The 16,847-nt window shown below is 42.4% G+C and overlaps 1 protein-coding gene across 3 annotated transcripts in view; it reads right to left on the minus strand.

Annotated features, from left to right (window-relative positions):
* Positions 1 to 12,007, minus strand: part of LOC310859000 (uncharacterized protein) — a 39,787-nt gene extending 27,780 nt beyond the window's left edge. For all 3 annotated transcript variants that reach the window (XM_083765350.1, XM_083765349.1, XM_083765348.1), the window contains exons 1-5: positions 10,732 to 12,007; positions 8,360 to 8,459; positions 8,001 to 8,040; positions 1,063 to 1,104; positions 134 to 222 (exon numbers count right to left, since the gene is read on the minus strand). In XM_083765350.1, the coding sequence (XP_083621476.1) occupies positions 134 to 222; positions 1,063 to 1,104; positions 8,001 to 8,040; positions 8,360 to 8,459; positions 10,732 to 10,897 (437 nt within the window). In that variant the 5' untranslated portion in view covers positions 10,898 to 12,007. The remainder of the gene's footprint in view (positions 1 to 133; positions 223 to 1,062; positions 1,105 to 8,000; positions 8,041 to 8,359; positions 8,460 to 10,731) is intronic.
* Positions 12,008 to 16,847: the final 4,840 nt, after the last annotated feature.

The following is a 16,847-nucleotide window of genomic DNA, read 5'->3' on the forward strand; positions in this document are numbered from 1 at the left end:
TCTACTAACTGTATCGGGTCATGGTTGTGTGTGTGTGTGTGTCTCTCTACAGTGTAGTTTCTACTAACTGTATCGGGTCATAGTCATGGTTGTGTGTGTGTGTGTGTGTCTCTACAGTGTAGGTTCTACTAACTGTATCGGGTCATAGTCATGGTTGGACTGAGAGATCATGGCTCTGATCTTGTCGTCCTCTGAGGCGTTGGCTTCAGCCAGGTTAGCAGTCTGAAAAGTTGAAAACACAGCAGAGGAGAGACACAGAGATGATGATCCGTCATGTTCCTAAACCATTTTCCTAAATGTAACCCCAGTAAAACGCCCCCACCGCAGGGAAACAAATGAGGCCCGAGCGAGCCTTTCTGGTTACCGATGCCATCTATCCATCCATCTATGTTTTTTCTTCCTAGAACTTCTGGACAGTGGTTCTCAAACTGGGACCCAGGGACCATCTGGGTTCCTAGTTGTCCACTGGCACCAAGGTTCTAAGAATCTAGAATGGAACCAGTTCTAAAACCTTTGGTGGAAAAGGGGCCTGACTAGTGTACAAATGAAACCAAATGGACCCTTACAGGTCTGTAAATCTGAGTGTAACAAATGGAACCAAATGGACCCTTACAGGTCTGCAATTCTGAGCCTGTACAAATGGAACCAAATGCACCCTTTCCGGTCGATTTGGTCCCATTTGTGTACACTCAAGACTTATGGGGGGGGTCCTTGGAATTAAGAGGTTTGAGAACCACTGATGTATGGATACATACAAAATTCCATCAATATTTGTTAAAGTGCAGTCTACAGTCATCATAATGTAAATAGTACAGTACAATCATAATGTAAATAGTAGGCTACAGTACAATCTTAATGTAAATAGTACAGTAAGAGTATAAAACAGTAGTGTGACTGAAGCAATCAAAACATATTACTGTACTGTAAATTACATGATATCATGTGATAAATACATACTATAACTCGCCGATACTTATAGCAGCATTTTATGCAGATACTGGTATGGGTATATACAACATGTTATATCTGCTGGACAGAGTGACCCACACACACAGACCGTACCTTGGTGAGTTGGGCCAGAGACATTGAAGGAGAAGAGTCCGTCTGAGGGGAACCAGAGTAGAGACATTAAACATGTTAACGTTAAAAACACATTTGGTTTAGCAGTTCCACCAGGGAGCCAGGCTGCACTCCGATTGATCGCTACAGTGTTCTGTAACCAGCGTTACCGCGATTGATACGGTGATCGGTACCCAGCATTACCACGAATGCTACGGTGATCGGATTCTGTAACCAGCGTTACCACGATTGCTAAGGTGATCGGTACCTTGGATTACTCCCAATAGCTACGGTGTTGTATTTATCTTTACTCTGACGCTATGGTGCCTGCACAGCACTCTAAATAAACTAGAATTGATTCCCGAGCGTGGCGCGGCTGTGGCTCACCGCTCCAAGAGAAGGGTCAAATGTGGAGATCAAATCTTGCTTTTAAAGCAATGTATGTGACAAATAGGACTAACTTTTTGGATTAAAAAAGTTTTAATTACAGAACATGGTGACAAAACTGAGACGGACGGAGTGTGGACGTCTGCCTCACGTTTTTTTCGTCCAAAGAGCCTTCAACGTTTGTCAGTGTGTGTAAAGCAATACTTTAAATATTCAAATGCAGTAATAAAGCACGGTGTTCACAGGTGTGTACGTGACAACATAGGCTGTGTCATAACATGTTTTTCTAGGTGTCCAGAAGGTGGCTGCTACCTGGTTCAGTTCCCCATGGCTTCATTGGATCGACTCTGCTGCAAATTATCTAGCATTTAGAACCCGAGGCCGATTCTACAAACTCCTTCTATTAAATCCTAATTTAAGTTTTCTGAAAAACAGTCATTATTAAAGTTTCTCTCACATCGTCTCCGTCTGGTGGAATACCTCAAATGTCCAAAACTGCTTGCTTTTCAGTATTCCGTTTTCCAGTAGCAGATCTACAAGCCTCGAAATTTTGGCATGATTGCTCTTGTGTGACATTGTAGTAATATGTTAAAATGTTATGCCTGACAACAGTGATATGAAGCTTCCCTAGTTAACGCGCATTCAGGACGGGAACCCCTTTGTGTTTTAAGGATTGTTATATTTTAGCAATTGAAAAATATCAGATCTGCAACAAAAAAAAAAGAACGTGAAAAAAAGGCTTTGAATATTATATTCTTTCAGAGCGAACGTTTTAAAACCCATTCTGACCGGGCACCCATTTTGGTGTCGGCATCATGTTATGCTTTAGCTATTTAAAAATAGCAGATCTACAAGCTCATATCGCGCCACCGAGTGGCGCGATACGAGCTTGTAGGTCTGCTATTTTTGAAAAATCGAAGACACTTTTAGAATCTGATCTCAGGTCAGAATGGGTTAATAATTAAACTGTCAGGATGTAATAGACATTTTTAGAATCTGATCTCAGGTCAGAATGGGTTAAACTCAAATCTTTGCTTTTCAGGGGATCCCTGGAACTACATATTTCCAGATGGGGGTCGACAGCCAAATAAATATACTTTTTGGGGGTTCTTTGACATGAAAATGTTTGAGAACGAACGACTGACATTATAGAAACATCTAGAAAAACTCTAAATGGGTTCAAATCTATACTATTGAGCCATTCAAACGAAGCTATGGGAAGACAAAGTGGAACGGGGAAAGCAGGTGCATGCCACCTTCTGCGATGAACCTAGAAATAGTCGTTTATGCACAGGGCATATTCGATGAATCTAGATGTACAGTAATTCATGCAAGGGCATATTCGGCAGTCGGCACAGTGTGTTTCCAACTGACATAACACCACGGTCCATTTACAAGGGTAGGTTTTTTGCCCTTATAAAAAAGAATGATGTCAAGACAACACAAACATGTAGGAGAGAACTATCATTTTTCACGGTCTGAAACCAGTACGTCTTTTGCACACCTATCAAGACAATCAAAGAGAGAACCAGCCGTCTTTAAATTCAGAAATAAAGTTTGAATTGAAAAGGGAAATAAAACACAATGTTTAGGTCCAGAGAATCTAAGGTTTCTGGACCAAAACTGTTTTTTTCCATCTGATGATCCAGGCTATGCAGTTTCTCTTCTACGTTTTTTGTTGTCGTTTTAAACATCCAGAAAGAGCATCAAGACATTGTTGTACGATATTTCAATTCATGTATGTACATCCTGTATGTTCTAATAAAAGTAGTAGTTCACCCAAAACAAATATTTTCTATGAATTACACACACCTCATGAAGCCTTGAATTCAAGGATTCTTGTCAGGAGCCAATAATTTGATGATCGGTTAATTTATCCCATTTAGATCAGCAGGGGTATGCACTCCATCTACTGACTAACAATTATTGCCTCACGAATGTGACAAACTAACGAAATCTCATTGAATTCAAGGCTTCATGCGGTGTATAATTGATAGAAAATAAGTAATGTTTTGAATAAACTCTGTAAGCCTTGTGTCCTGTAGATCAACACACATCTAATTGATACTTCTATACAACGATTACTTTGCTTTTGTTAAGGAAGGAATACCTTTAGGATACGATCTGTATTTCTTTCTACTTTATTGCTTTAAATGAATAGGTACCATCCAGTCCACCAGTCATCCAAGGCAAGTAGCAAAGCCAATAAGATAACTTGGAGCACAATCATTCAATGAGAACGTGAAGAATATAAACAAAACTGTTTATAGTTCCAGTGACTGGCTCTACCAAAAAACTGTTCAAGGATCCTTTGACCTTTTGCTTAAAAATAGCTCTATACTGCTTTTATTAAGACTTGAGGAGTAATGCTCGTCTATACCGTAGCAGAGGAAACCTGAGAACTATGGGAGCAATGCCTTACATACGCAGGAAATATAACATCTCACTAGCATAATGTTAACACACTCGGAAAGCTTATATTTATAGCTTACTACGGGGAGTACAGATTCACATCAACAAATACTTGAATTTATACCCGTCGTACAGTGGTTTTGTCCCCCAAAAATAGCAGATACACGTGCTGACGACACATCGACCGGGCTTTAAAAAAACCCGACGGGGAGTGGGGAGAGGTAACCCGATTAACAACACCGATCCCGGGCCGAGGCAGTGCTTTTTGCAGTTAAAACACACAGGGATAATCTGATGTGTGTGTGTGGCTCGTGCACAGAACCACCCAACAACTTTATTGACAGGTTCTGCAGCTTACAAGCGTACAGGACACACTCGCTGCTACAAGACGAGCTTCCGCCAGCAGCAGCAACGACCGTGGACACGAACCTCCAGAGGAAATCACTTTAGTTCCAGTCATTACGATTAAAGGATTCAAAGTCTCAAAGAAGTGCCATGATCATGTCACAAGGGTTACACCCGAGTTCACACGACAGCAAACTGAATGTAGAATGTCTACCGTTGCTGCGATGTATGTACCACACCACAAGTTCATGAAAAATGACATAACAGTGCTGCACCGGCAGAATACATTCAAAAGTGTGTGTAGAATAATCTTTTTTTTTTTTTTTTTTTAACCTGCAGGAGGTCAGAAAATGAAGACGTAAGTCCATGTTCAAGGCATAATCATCATCTCAATGTTTGAGAAAAATTGTACAGTTATAAAAAAAATAAAAAAACAACAGTTATTGAACAGGCAGGGTAGATTATATTCACGTTTAGAAAAACTGGAGAAAGACTCTGGACAACCAGTGTGTCGTTCCTATTTAAACCCGCTCACACCACCTCTAAAGCAACAGGACACTGTAGAGGTTTGGGTTGTCATGATGCAACCAGTCAAATTGGAGACATGATATTGTCCCAATTGTGATGTTGATTAGAAATGAATAGCGCAAAACAAATTGTGTCTCACTTACTTCCATTGTACAATGAAACGGGTACAGGCTTTAGTTTAGACATACTATTGGTCCGACTGTCATTAGACAGACAACCTATACTGTACCTCAAACATTAACCTAACCATAACCGCAAGCACAGAGCAGTGCATGTCCGACCGTTGTTTCCACATGTCGGTCTGTCTAGTCTGTGTGTGCATCCCCAATGGAATACCTCTCAGGGTCAATCTTTTAGCACCTAAAAACGAACGCAAACTAAACTGGTTCGGACAATAAAGGTATGGTCTCTTGTCAGGAGGAAATCATATGCCCAAATAAAACGGGATTCAATAAAAAAAAAGTAGCCGATCTACAAGCCCAAACGTGTCACGTTTTGAATTTGTGGATCTGCTACTTCTTTCTTCGTGCGTTTACAAGTAGCTGCTCCTGAGATGGAACGCGCCTGAATTAGGCTTGAGGCGCAGTGAAATTTCCAATTGTCTCATGCACTGTACGAACAGGCTTACTGTTTAAAGGGGGAAAAAATACTTTCTGATGATTTTTAGAGATGTTGTTCTGGCACAGATACCTGTGGCGAGTATGCCAGTCTATGTCACTCCCTTACCATGCAATTCATCAAGGTATGAGATTTCATTTACAGTAGTAATTTGAATCAATGTTGCACTAATGCTTTATATTCTTACTGTACAATTTACCGGTACATTAGTTTACCAACATTATTATTAATGGATTTTGTATCTATTCCTAGATCAGTGGTTGTCAAACTTTATAATTTCAAAAGGTTTCTGCCAGCATTGCCACTGTCCCAAAACTGTTGCTTTCTCAGGATGGGACAATGTGGGGTCTCTGCTCTACATGTAAAGTGTCTCGAGACAACTTGTTGATTTCACACTTATGTGTATATATTAAAAACTGAATTGAATTACAACGGAAGTATATGACACATTGATGATTCATTTCTATCCAACAGGATTATTTGACATAATCAGATAAGTAAACACAAGCCTCAACCTCTACCAAAGTGTCTCATTGCTTTATACTTGGTTTGTACGACGGTGTTAAGCGCACCAGTCTGTCGGATTGGACACCATAGTACCACATAGCATAAACTGGGCATCCGTTTTTGTAGTTCATTTACACAGAAATAATTTAAATTCCCAGCCACAACCTTTGTACTACACTGCCTCGTGAAAACACACCACCATCATGAACAAAAACAATAGGTATTTTCACATGAAACAAAATGACAGTGAAAACAATTCAAACAATAAAGTGCACATAGGCCTGGTCAGAAGCAGGCTACACACATAATACCGTTTTCAATATGAAATACAGTAAAACACAGTAAAACGTTTGATTAATCACTCAATGATGACGTGCCAGTATTGTTAACAGCATCGTTCAACAACTTGTGCTTAATGGTGTCGGGGGGGGGGGGGGGGGGTACGGACTCAATGCAAACCAGAGCACCGTTTTCTCTGCAACAGCCTGCCGTTTCTCTGATGGTTCAAATGTAGGAGGCTGCAAAATGTTAATACATTTTATTATTCTAGATTCTCCATCTGTCATTTCAAATTGTTATTCAAATATAGGTTACATATTGAAAGAAACCGTAGGCACAGATGACATCGGCACAGAGGAGAGGATCACTGGCAAACTGACATGGGTGTGAGAGAAAGGATGTAGTCTTTTAAAATAAAATGTTTAAAAATATAGCCAATTAAATTAAGTGCCCGCTCACTTCTGTATGCAAATTAGATCCTGCATATAATTCTGCATTAATTTCAAACTCCTAACTTTGACCGGGGAGGGAGTCTGGGAGATGGGTGGGATACTGCTCCAACCCATTCAGGACGGGAACCCGTTTGTGTTTTAAGCATTATGTTATACTTTAGCTATTGCAAAAATAGGAGATCTACAAGCTCATAGCGCGGCACATTTTTTTTTGAAAATGTAGCACAAATCTTTGAATATATATTCTTTCAGAGCGAACATTTTTAACTCAAATCTTTGCTTCTGGGGGGGGGGGTCAGGGATGGGGATGGGGGTCCGCAGCCAAATACAGAGATCAGATTAAAATAATGTCTTCTACATCCTGACAGTTTTCCATTCTGACCCGAGATCAGATTCTAAAAATGTCTTCTAAGTCAGTCGTTCTTTGATTTTTCAAAAATAGCAGACCTACAAGCTCGTAGCGCGCCACTTGGTGGCGCGCTATGAGCTTGTAGATCTGCTATTTTTCAATAGCTAAAGCATAACATAGTGCACCAAAATGGGTTCCCGCCCAGAATGGGTGAACATAAAAAGGTTGAGCACCACTGACATAGAAACATAGGTTTTTAAGAAAACTTTTAGGATTTAGAAGTTTTTTTTATTTTTAGAATCGGCTTAATGATCATTATGTCATGGAGAGGAAGAAAATATTTTCTAAAGTTTCTTATGTATATAGCCAATCACGACCTGTTGTTGTGGTGTCATAATTCAACTTAATGTCGATACACCATACTGACTATTAAAAAATAAAAGGTTGCCGACCCCTGGCCTAAATGAATAATATAGCCATCAGTGCCAAAAAATGGAAATTTTATAAATCAAGTTGAATCGTGACCTTAAAAAGAAATCACAGGTCAAATCGAAACGTGGCAAACCGTGACAGCCCTAATTGTCATCTCATCATTCCAGATTGCTGAACCAGAACCAATCGTGTAGTTTTGGGGGAGAGAGAAACGGCGGTCTGCGTTTGACAGGCATAGCAGTGAACTTTAGTAGGATGGTTCCCCCGACACCGAGAACAGTCAATGCATAAAATATACACAAACACTGTAATAAAATGTACGTAGGCAACACAAGTGAACAAGAGGTTACACACAACTCACAGAGTCATCGATAATCACATCGAAATGCTTGTCGAGGTCAAAAACAAACTGGTGTTTTTAAGGCCAGAGAAAGGTGTGAGAGAGAGAGAGAGAGAGAGAGAGAGAGAGAGAGAGAGAGAGAGAGAGAGAGAGAGAGAGAGAGAGAGAGAGAGAGAGAGAGAGAGAGAGGAGAGAGAGAGAGGAAGCAGTGTGTGTGTGTGTGTGTGTGTGTGTGTGTGTGTGTGTGTGTGTGTGTGTGTGTGTGCTGTTTTTCGTTAGTTTTTTTACATACTGGTCTGGAAGCTCCCGCCACGACTGTGTCAGAACGATCTCTGCAAAGAAACAAAATGGAGGAGAGGATCAGTGACGGACACAACATGGAGGAGAGGATCAATGACAGACTTGATTCAGTGTTCCCACACCTTTAATAATCGCGGCTCATGACGTCAGGTTGTAGTTCGATGGTCACCTCACCACCGAAAAGCCAGACTACGCTTAAGGGTTGCCCACCTGCCACTGGCAGGTAAATCAAACTTTAAGCCTAAGGGTTGCTTTTTGGCTGAGACCTTAGTGTCAACCTCATGTGAACCAACAAAATGAACCGACACAGTACTTTTATAGTACACATGAATAGACATAATAATTACGTACACAATGAACGTCCTGCCAGCCGGCTTCACTCCTCCGATGGGCGTCCGTCTGACTATCACTGACGAGTGTTTAGGAATGTGGGCCTCATCGTCTGTGTATTCTGGAACAACACACACATAACATCCAGCTGTGACATGGACACACACACAGACACCTTAAAACAAGAGATACACACGGGACTACCTTTTTTGCGGCGCCTGGGTTCCGTTGGGCGCTGATGGGACGCTTGTTTTACAGCGCCGGTTACAACTAGTAGGGCGGGGGTATATAACCTCACAAAACTATGCCTAAACCTAACCCTAGTAAAACTATGCCTAAACCTAACCTCACAAAAACTATGCCTAAACCTAACCCCAACTTGTCCTGTAAAACAAACGCCCCCTCAGCGATCGACTCCCAGGATCCACACAAAAGACTCAGATACACACCCTATAACAAGAGATACAGCTGTAGTATGGACGGACACACATACACACACCCTAAAAAACAACACACACTAAAACACAACACAAACATACAGTTGTCATGTGGACAAACACCCTAAAAACAAAGAGATGAAGCTGAACTGTGGACAAACTGATCCCCTCTATTGCCAACTGTGTTTTAGGGTGTGTAAGATTGGGCCAAGAATACATCCATGGGACGCCAGTCAATGAAGTACAATAGGGTTCAAGTGTGGTCAAGTTTAGGCCTGTAACAATTATCACACAATTATTTGAGATGATGATTATTTTTGCATAATCGTCTCCGTGTTCAAACATTTTCCAAAACGGGCAGATCTACAAGCTCACAACCGGCAAAAAAAAATCTTTAATCATTCTCAATTACTTGTAACTAGTGATGGGAGAATAATCTGCAAACACATCGGTATTGGCCGATATTGGCCTTAAACTGAAATATCTGTAAAATATCGGTTTTGAAAAATACATTTAAAAAAGCCTGAAGATGCTTTTTGCTATGATGAAGGCTGCAAATTATATCAGTGTTTTCTGGGGAAGCTTTCAAAAGAGTCAACAAGTTGGAACATTTTTAAATAAAAATACATTCAAGCTGTTCATGTTGGGATATGAGCCAGGGCCAGCATTTCAATAATGGTGCATCCCTAGTTTTGGAATAGAGTTTTAGAAGCCTTTTTTCAGAATGGCCACAATTATTATATTTGAATACAGAATGAGATCATATCGACATTGGTTATATCTTATCGACAATTACAGCAATTAAAGCAATCAGATATCGATATCTGCCAAAATGTCTCATCGGTACATCACTACTTGTGACAATTAATCGCCAACTGAGATGTGTGATCGTGACAGCCTAGAATCTAGGCTGTCACGATCACACATCTCAGTTCGGTATGATCATCTAGGCCCTAGATGATCATAAGTAGGGGTGCACGATTATGAAATTATGACCGATAACCGATCTCCGATTATTTGCAGGGTCATATCTGCCGATACCGCTTCTGACCGATTCCGATATTATATAGAGGACCACAATGGAAACAAGCCTAGGCCCTATAGGGGCTTATGATTCATAAGCAGGGTTCACCAACATGTCCGTACATGTCTGTGGCAAAGACTTGGTCTTGTGATGTCTGTGTCAAATTTGAGATCTTCCGTTTTACACACCATTAGAATGTTCTTACAGACCTGTTACGGTCATTCAGGGCTATCTATTTGCATTTCTGGTATTATTATTGTCCACTAATTTTGTTATGTCCTTGGCAAAAAATGTAATGTTAACAAAAAAGTCCACCACAAGCCAACATGGCGATGACACCCTGATCATAAGGTGATGCTAATAGGGTGCATTTTGCATCCCAAAGCTCAGATTATAGATAATGGACCCATCTGTGGCGTGGACTTTTCTGGGGGTCCCATGGACGCACTACTGTACTGTAATTTGGTGCCATTTAATTTACTTTATGTTTGCATATACTTTGCACTGATGCAAAGTAACAGTGTTCTAACATAGTTCTCTTTGCAATTGTCAGATTTAGAATTGCGTTTATTTCTTTCAGATACATTTTCTACACAAATATAACCATACTAGATGAAATAGGGAGTTAAATGCAGTAATTTGTAATATATATATATATATATATATGACTCAAAGGTGTTGAAGCGGGACTCATAAAATGCCCATGGGACCCATCTAAAAAGACAAACAAGACTCTTACTACGACTGAGTCGTAGTAAGTAATATTAGTAGTAATATTATTCTCTTTCTATAAAACAAGACTTACATCTTACTACGACTGAGAGTGCTGATTTTATTCTCTCTCTACCCATCTAAAAAGACCACCCCTGGGTCCCGGGACCCATTACATTGAAAACCTATTCGACCTCTGATCAGAATAAGGTTAAGTTTACCTTCTCTAGTCTGCGCGTTGGTGATCTGCAGGTCACAGTCCGTGGCCTTGAGCCTCTCGCGGGCCATGATCTGCCTCTTGAGCTCGTGCAGCGTGATGTGGAGGCCATCGAACGTCACCGTGTTGTAGTCCAGTTTGGAGGAGAACTTATAGTGAACACACGACATCTTTACCAAACACTGTGGGGAGCGAGTCAACCAATTCAATTATAATATATATATATAGAATATATTAACAAACCACAGAGCAGGGCTGTTTAATGAGGAGGAAACGACCAACAAAAAGAAACGGCTAGATTAGGAGTTTTAAACCGTTATATTTTATATTTTATCAACCATTTATCATTATCATTACGATTGGTATCAAAAACACTGAATAAACAAGGTGGTTATGATGACAGAACAAGGAAAGGGAGGAGGGGTGAATAGTGGGGGGCTAAGAATATGAAAATCCTTTTTGGGTTATTTATGTTTTATTATTATAATTATTCCCAACAGAAAAGGACAAAAGATGGCGAAGGACGCCTTCTTTTTTAATGTGTGAGAGTCCCAGAGAATCAAAGCAACAGTCCATTTGGTTTAAACCCCGAACCAGGTTTCGAATCGAACCGAGACAGACGAAGTCCAAAAAATAACCACAGAGAAGGTCCAAAAAAAGAACCACAGAGGGTCCAGAGAGAGTCCACTGTTTCCACGGATCGAGCGGAGCCCCCCCGGCGGGTCCTGGCCGCTGTAACCCGGACAGCAGCAGCAGGCCTACGGGGGGACGAGCAGTCCTTCACCCGGGTTGGGTGGTGGTGTTCCTCGTTATGGAAGTCCAACAACGACAGAGAAAACAGACCCAAAACAAATCCAACTTCAATTCAAAAAGTCCCAACAACAGTTAGTTAACAGTAGTCCCAACGTAAAAGGTCCAAATATTAGAGTCCTAGAACAAAACAAAAAAGCAAAAGAGGAAGAAAGGTCTGCTAGCTAAAAGGCTACGCTAAGCTAGCGGCTAATGATGCTAACACATTGAGAACGAACAGCCCGTCGGATAATAAGACCCGGTGAGGCTAACATGCTACATGCTAATGCTAACGCGACGCTTTCACAGAAAACAATGTTAGAATGAATTTAATGAAATGAAACCGCGACGTTTTTAAACTCCTCGGGCAGAACAGAAGCAGGGCGGCGTCGTGGGGGGTCCGCGGGGGTCCTCCTAGTGCGCTAAATCCATCAATGTGCGAATGTTTCCATCGTGTCGGTGTTTCTGTTTCTCCTCCGTCCTATTCTCCTCGCGCTGTTTCATCAAAATGGCGGAGCGGTCACGTGAGGTCGCTCGCTCGCGCAGAAGGAAACGGTAACAGAGCTTTGAAGTTCATGTCCGGTTTTTAAGGTTGCCAAATCTTACGAGAGATATAAGCAATATGGAAACGAGCAGTCACACCAGTGGTTCTCAAACGTTTTCATGTCAAGGACCCCCAAATGACACAAATAAGCCCGTGGAGCCCATTTGCAAAGATATGCCAGGGATCCCCCATAAAGAGAATATTTGTACGGCCCTAGCAGTGATTCTCAACCTGTTTAATTTCAAGTTTGACATGCATTCGTCTACGGACCCCCATTTAATGGCATTGCTATATCTCTGGCCTGGGACCCCAATGTATATTGTAAATTCAATGTTAATTTAACTCTGAGAGTGTACATGGAACCAAATGGACCCATTTTGTTTCTCTTTGTTTTTTCATTGAGTTTCTCATCGATAATGTTTCTCTTTTTTTTTCTCTCTCTCTCTCTCATTTGAGTTTCTTATTTGAGTTACAGACCCATTAGGGTCCATTTGGTTTCAAACTATCATTTAGCTGGGGACCCCCTGGAAACCCTCAAGGACCCCTGGGGGTCCCCGCCCCCGCAAGGGTCTACACTGTATACATTGACACCACTAGTCAATGGCACATAGGCTGATCTATGATAACGAGCACCAAAAGAAGCGAGAGCAATCCGCTATGCATCGGCTATTTGAAAATAGCAGATCTACAAGTTCACAGCGTGTCCCCTGTCAAAGCCTATAGCGGTTCCAACCTTTTTACGGACAATATGCCACCCAGCAGTCCATTAAGATAAAGCAAGGTGCCATTGCCATTTTGATTGATTGATTGAAATATGTATTAACAGTTTGCAGAATTACAGTACATTTCACGCACAAACTCAATACAAAGACTATTAACTGTGAGTGGACGACCCAATTAAGCATTACACTTGTTTACAAGAGGGTCCACCATGTTCAATTCATCAAAACATTTAGAGACGTACAAATAGACACTTCTATATAGTCAAAGAACAGAACAGGAATTCATCATAAAGGAGGTAAAAAGGGAAAAGAAACATATACAGTGAGGGGAAAAGGGGGGGGGCAGTGGGGGGGATTCAGATTTTACAGGGGCCAGTTTCGAATTGCAGCGGTCCGTACCTGTAGGTGCCCTTTGAGAGCGGTTTTTAAGGAGTCAAGGGATTCGCATGTCTTAATGACTGTTGGTAGGGCGTTGATTGGAGGAAGGCCCCTCTTATCCTGATTGGATGAAGGCTGGGCCCTCTATAGAGCGACGCAGTCCCTCCCCCTTTCAGAACAACGAACGGCCCAGGAAATGAAATGCAATGCATTCTGACCATAGGATTTTCTTTTAGTATTTATTTAAAGACGGTTACGCCGCGGACAAAGCCAACTCGGATCGTGACAAATCATGACAATGAACACAATATTTTCTGCCGATCAAATCATTAGAAAGAAGAAAATAAAGGCAGGAGACAACACTATTTGTTTTGTTTTTCTTCTTATAAATTATTTGATCGGCCCAAAACATTGTGTTCATTGTCATGATTTGTCACGATCCGAGTTGGCTTTGTCCGCGGCGTAACCGTCTTTAAATAAATACTTAAAGAAAATCCTATGGTCAGAATGCATTGCATTTCATTTCCTGGGCCGTTCGTTGTTCTGAAAGGGGGAGGGACTGCGCCGCTCTATAGCCAAAAACAAAACCTATATGGTATTTTGACCCCAGGGGTTAACTGGGGACAGGGAGGAACTCCTTATATGGTCAGCACACTCTATAGTAGGGAGGATAAAAAATAATTAAAAAAGCATTATTTGAACTAAGTGAAATTACTGAATATACCATTACATGTGATGAATACAGTACAAAGGACCTAAATATAAACAATCCATGGTGCTTTCTTGGGTTATAAATCCTCTTACCAGACCTTGTATTGACCTGTAGGACTACATTCCTTTTTTTTTAAAGATATTTTTTTGCGGCTTACGCCTTTATTGATTTTTTAAGGGATAGAAAGTAGGCTGACAGGAAACGGGAGAGAGATGGGGGGATGACATGCGGTAAAGGCCGTGTCGGGTCCGGGAGTCGAACCCGCGGCACACCGCGACTGGATCACCAGTCCGGTGCCCAGACCGTTACGCTACGGCCTGGGCAGGACTACATTCCTGTGCTACTTTTTTGCAAACTGCTAATAAATCAATCAATCAATCAATCAATCAAAGACCACGCAGATACTTTTATAATATATATTTAATGTAAACAATGTTGCAGTACGACAACTGCTCTTATGCACAGACAGGCCTATGTAGACCTATACTGTATGTGCACAAACGCACGCACGCACAAACGCGCGCGCACACACACACACACACACACACATCAGTCACACACACATACAGGGCACTAATGCTTTTAATGGAGTTTCTATTCTGGTTTCAGGTCACCAGAGAAGGACAGAGACACACATGGACAGCCAGGCATGACCTTGTCTGTCTGTCTGTCTGTCTGTCTGTCTCGCACGCACGCACGCACGCACGCACGCACGCACGCACGCACGCACGCACGCACGCATGCCACTTGCGTGCACTCTACAACAACAGATATAGCTATAGCGTCAGACATGAACACGGTGTCCCCAAAACACCCATCATCGTCATGTCAAATGTCTATTAAAAGCACAAGGAGATGAATCACAGATGGGGGCCATGGCTGAAGGGAAACAGAAAGTTCACCGGTTCGAGTCCCAGTCTATTGGTCCAAGTGCTGCCCTCTACTCTACACGATTGTCACATATCTCAGCAGGTCACCAATTTCACCGTAACACCGCCATGCTGGAGTGACCGAGTGTGAGTGGCAGAGATTTGGCTCTAGGGTATAGGTATACCCTCACAAAAAACATGCAGTAATCCTGCTCTCTAAACTGCCTCCCCCTGGTCAGCTGGGGCGTCTGATGGAGGGGAAAGGAACTGGTTGGAATAATGTGTTCCTTCCACACGCTATATGTCCTACCGGGGAATCTCCCTCCATTCAGGTGATAAGAACTCCTCCTCATGCATCGAAGGAAGGATGAGCTCAGTTCGGGGCTCTCCCCAGGTTGGCAGAGTATAGCCTCCAGGAATACAGCTGTTAGGCAATTGGCACCAGGTGAAAAACGGGTAGAATAAAAATGTAAATAAAAACATCACACCTGTGTGAAGTGAGGGGCGCTCTTATCATTGTACACCATCATCTCATTCCGGCCAATCAGAATTTGTGTCCTCTCCTTCGTCTTCAATGCTTGTTTTTACACAAATTTACACTCAAAGCTGGCCATTGGCATTCAATGTTTGTTTTAGGACAACGGCTGTGTTTACGCAAACCCTCAAAGCTGGACATAGCAGGGGCTAGTAACCCGACTCTGCCAGATGGTGGCAGTAGTGAGTCCCTCCTCCTGCCTCCATCTGGATACCCCGAACGAACCAGCGGATTTCAGACTAATCAGCGGCAGCTAGAGGCGGGATCAAGGCGAGACTGATGACGTATTGAAGCTGTGTCACAGCGGAGCATGTAAACACAACCTACCAGACTGGTGACGTATTGAAGCGGTGTCACAGCGGCACATGTAAACACAACCTACCAGACTGATGACGTATTGAAGCTGTGTCACAGCGCCACATGTAAACACAACCTACCAGACTGGTGACGTATTGAAGCTGTGTCACAGCGGCACATGTAAACACAACCTACCAGACTGGTGACGTATTGAAGCTGTGTCACAGCGCCACATGTAAACACAACCTACCAGACTGGTGACGTATTTAAGCTGCGTCACAGGGCCACATGTAAACACAACCTACCAGACTGGTGACGTATTGAAGCTGTGTCACAGCGGCACATGTAAACACAACCTACCAGACTGATGACGTATTGAAGCTGTGTCACAGCGCCACATGTAAACACAACCTACCAGACTGGTGACGTATTGAAGCTGTGTCACAGCGGCACATGTAAACACAACCTACCAGACTGGTGACGTATTGAAGCTGTGTCACAGCGCCACATGTAAACACAACCTACCAGACTGGTGACGTATTTAAGCTGCGTCACAGGGCCACATGTAAACACAACCTACCAGACTGGTAACATATTGAAGCTGCGTCACAGGGCCACATGTAAACACAACCTACCAGACTGGTGACGTATTGAAGCTGTGTCACAGCGCCACATGTAAACACAACCTACCAGACTGGTGACGTATTGAAGCTGTGTCACAGCGCCACATGTAAACACAACCTACCAGACTGGTGACGTATTGAAGCTGCGTCACAGGGCCACATGTAAACACAACCTACCAGACTGGTAACATATTGAAGCTGCGTCACAGGGCCACATGTAAACACAACCTACCAGACTGGTGACGTATTGAAGCTGTGTCACAGCGCCACATGTAAACACAACCTACCAGACTGGTGACGTATTGAAGCTGTGTCACAGCGCCACATGTAAACACAACCTACCAGACTGGTGACGTGGGGAGGAACACAGCCATCAAACAAAAAATGTTTGGTCAAACCATGTGCCTTCCATTGGAAAAGCATTGGGAATTTTGGGCGGACAACGGACAAGACAGGTGTCTTTTAGGTGTGAATGAGGCCATATCAGTTTTTCCACGCTGGTTCGGGTTCATAATTTCTGCTTGCGAGAGACCAGATTGAGGTACAGTAGGAGGAGGGAACTTGTGAACTCAATATAGTTCAGTTAGAGTCAGGTAGAGTCAGTTTAGGGGGCTATAGCGCCTCTAAAAAAAAAGGGTCGTGTTTGCGTTC

Source organism: Protomyctophum parallelum (genome assembly GCF_964188405.1).
Source record: "Protomyctophum parallelum genome assembly, chromosome: 5".
Lineage (NCBI taxonomy): Eukaryota > Metazoa > Chordata > Actinopteri > Myctophiformes > Myctophidae > Protomyctophum > Protomyctophum parallelum.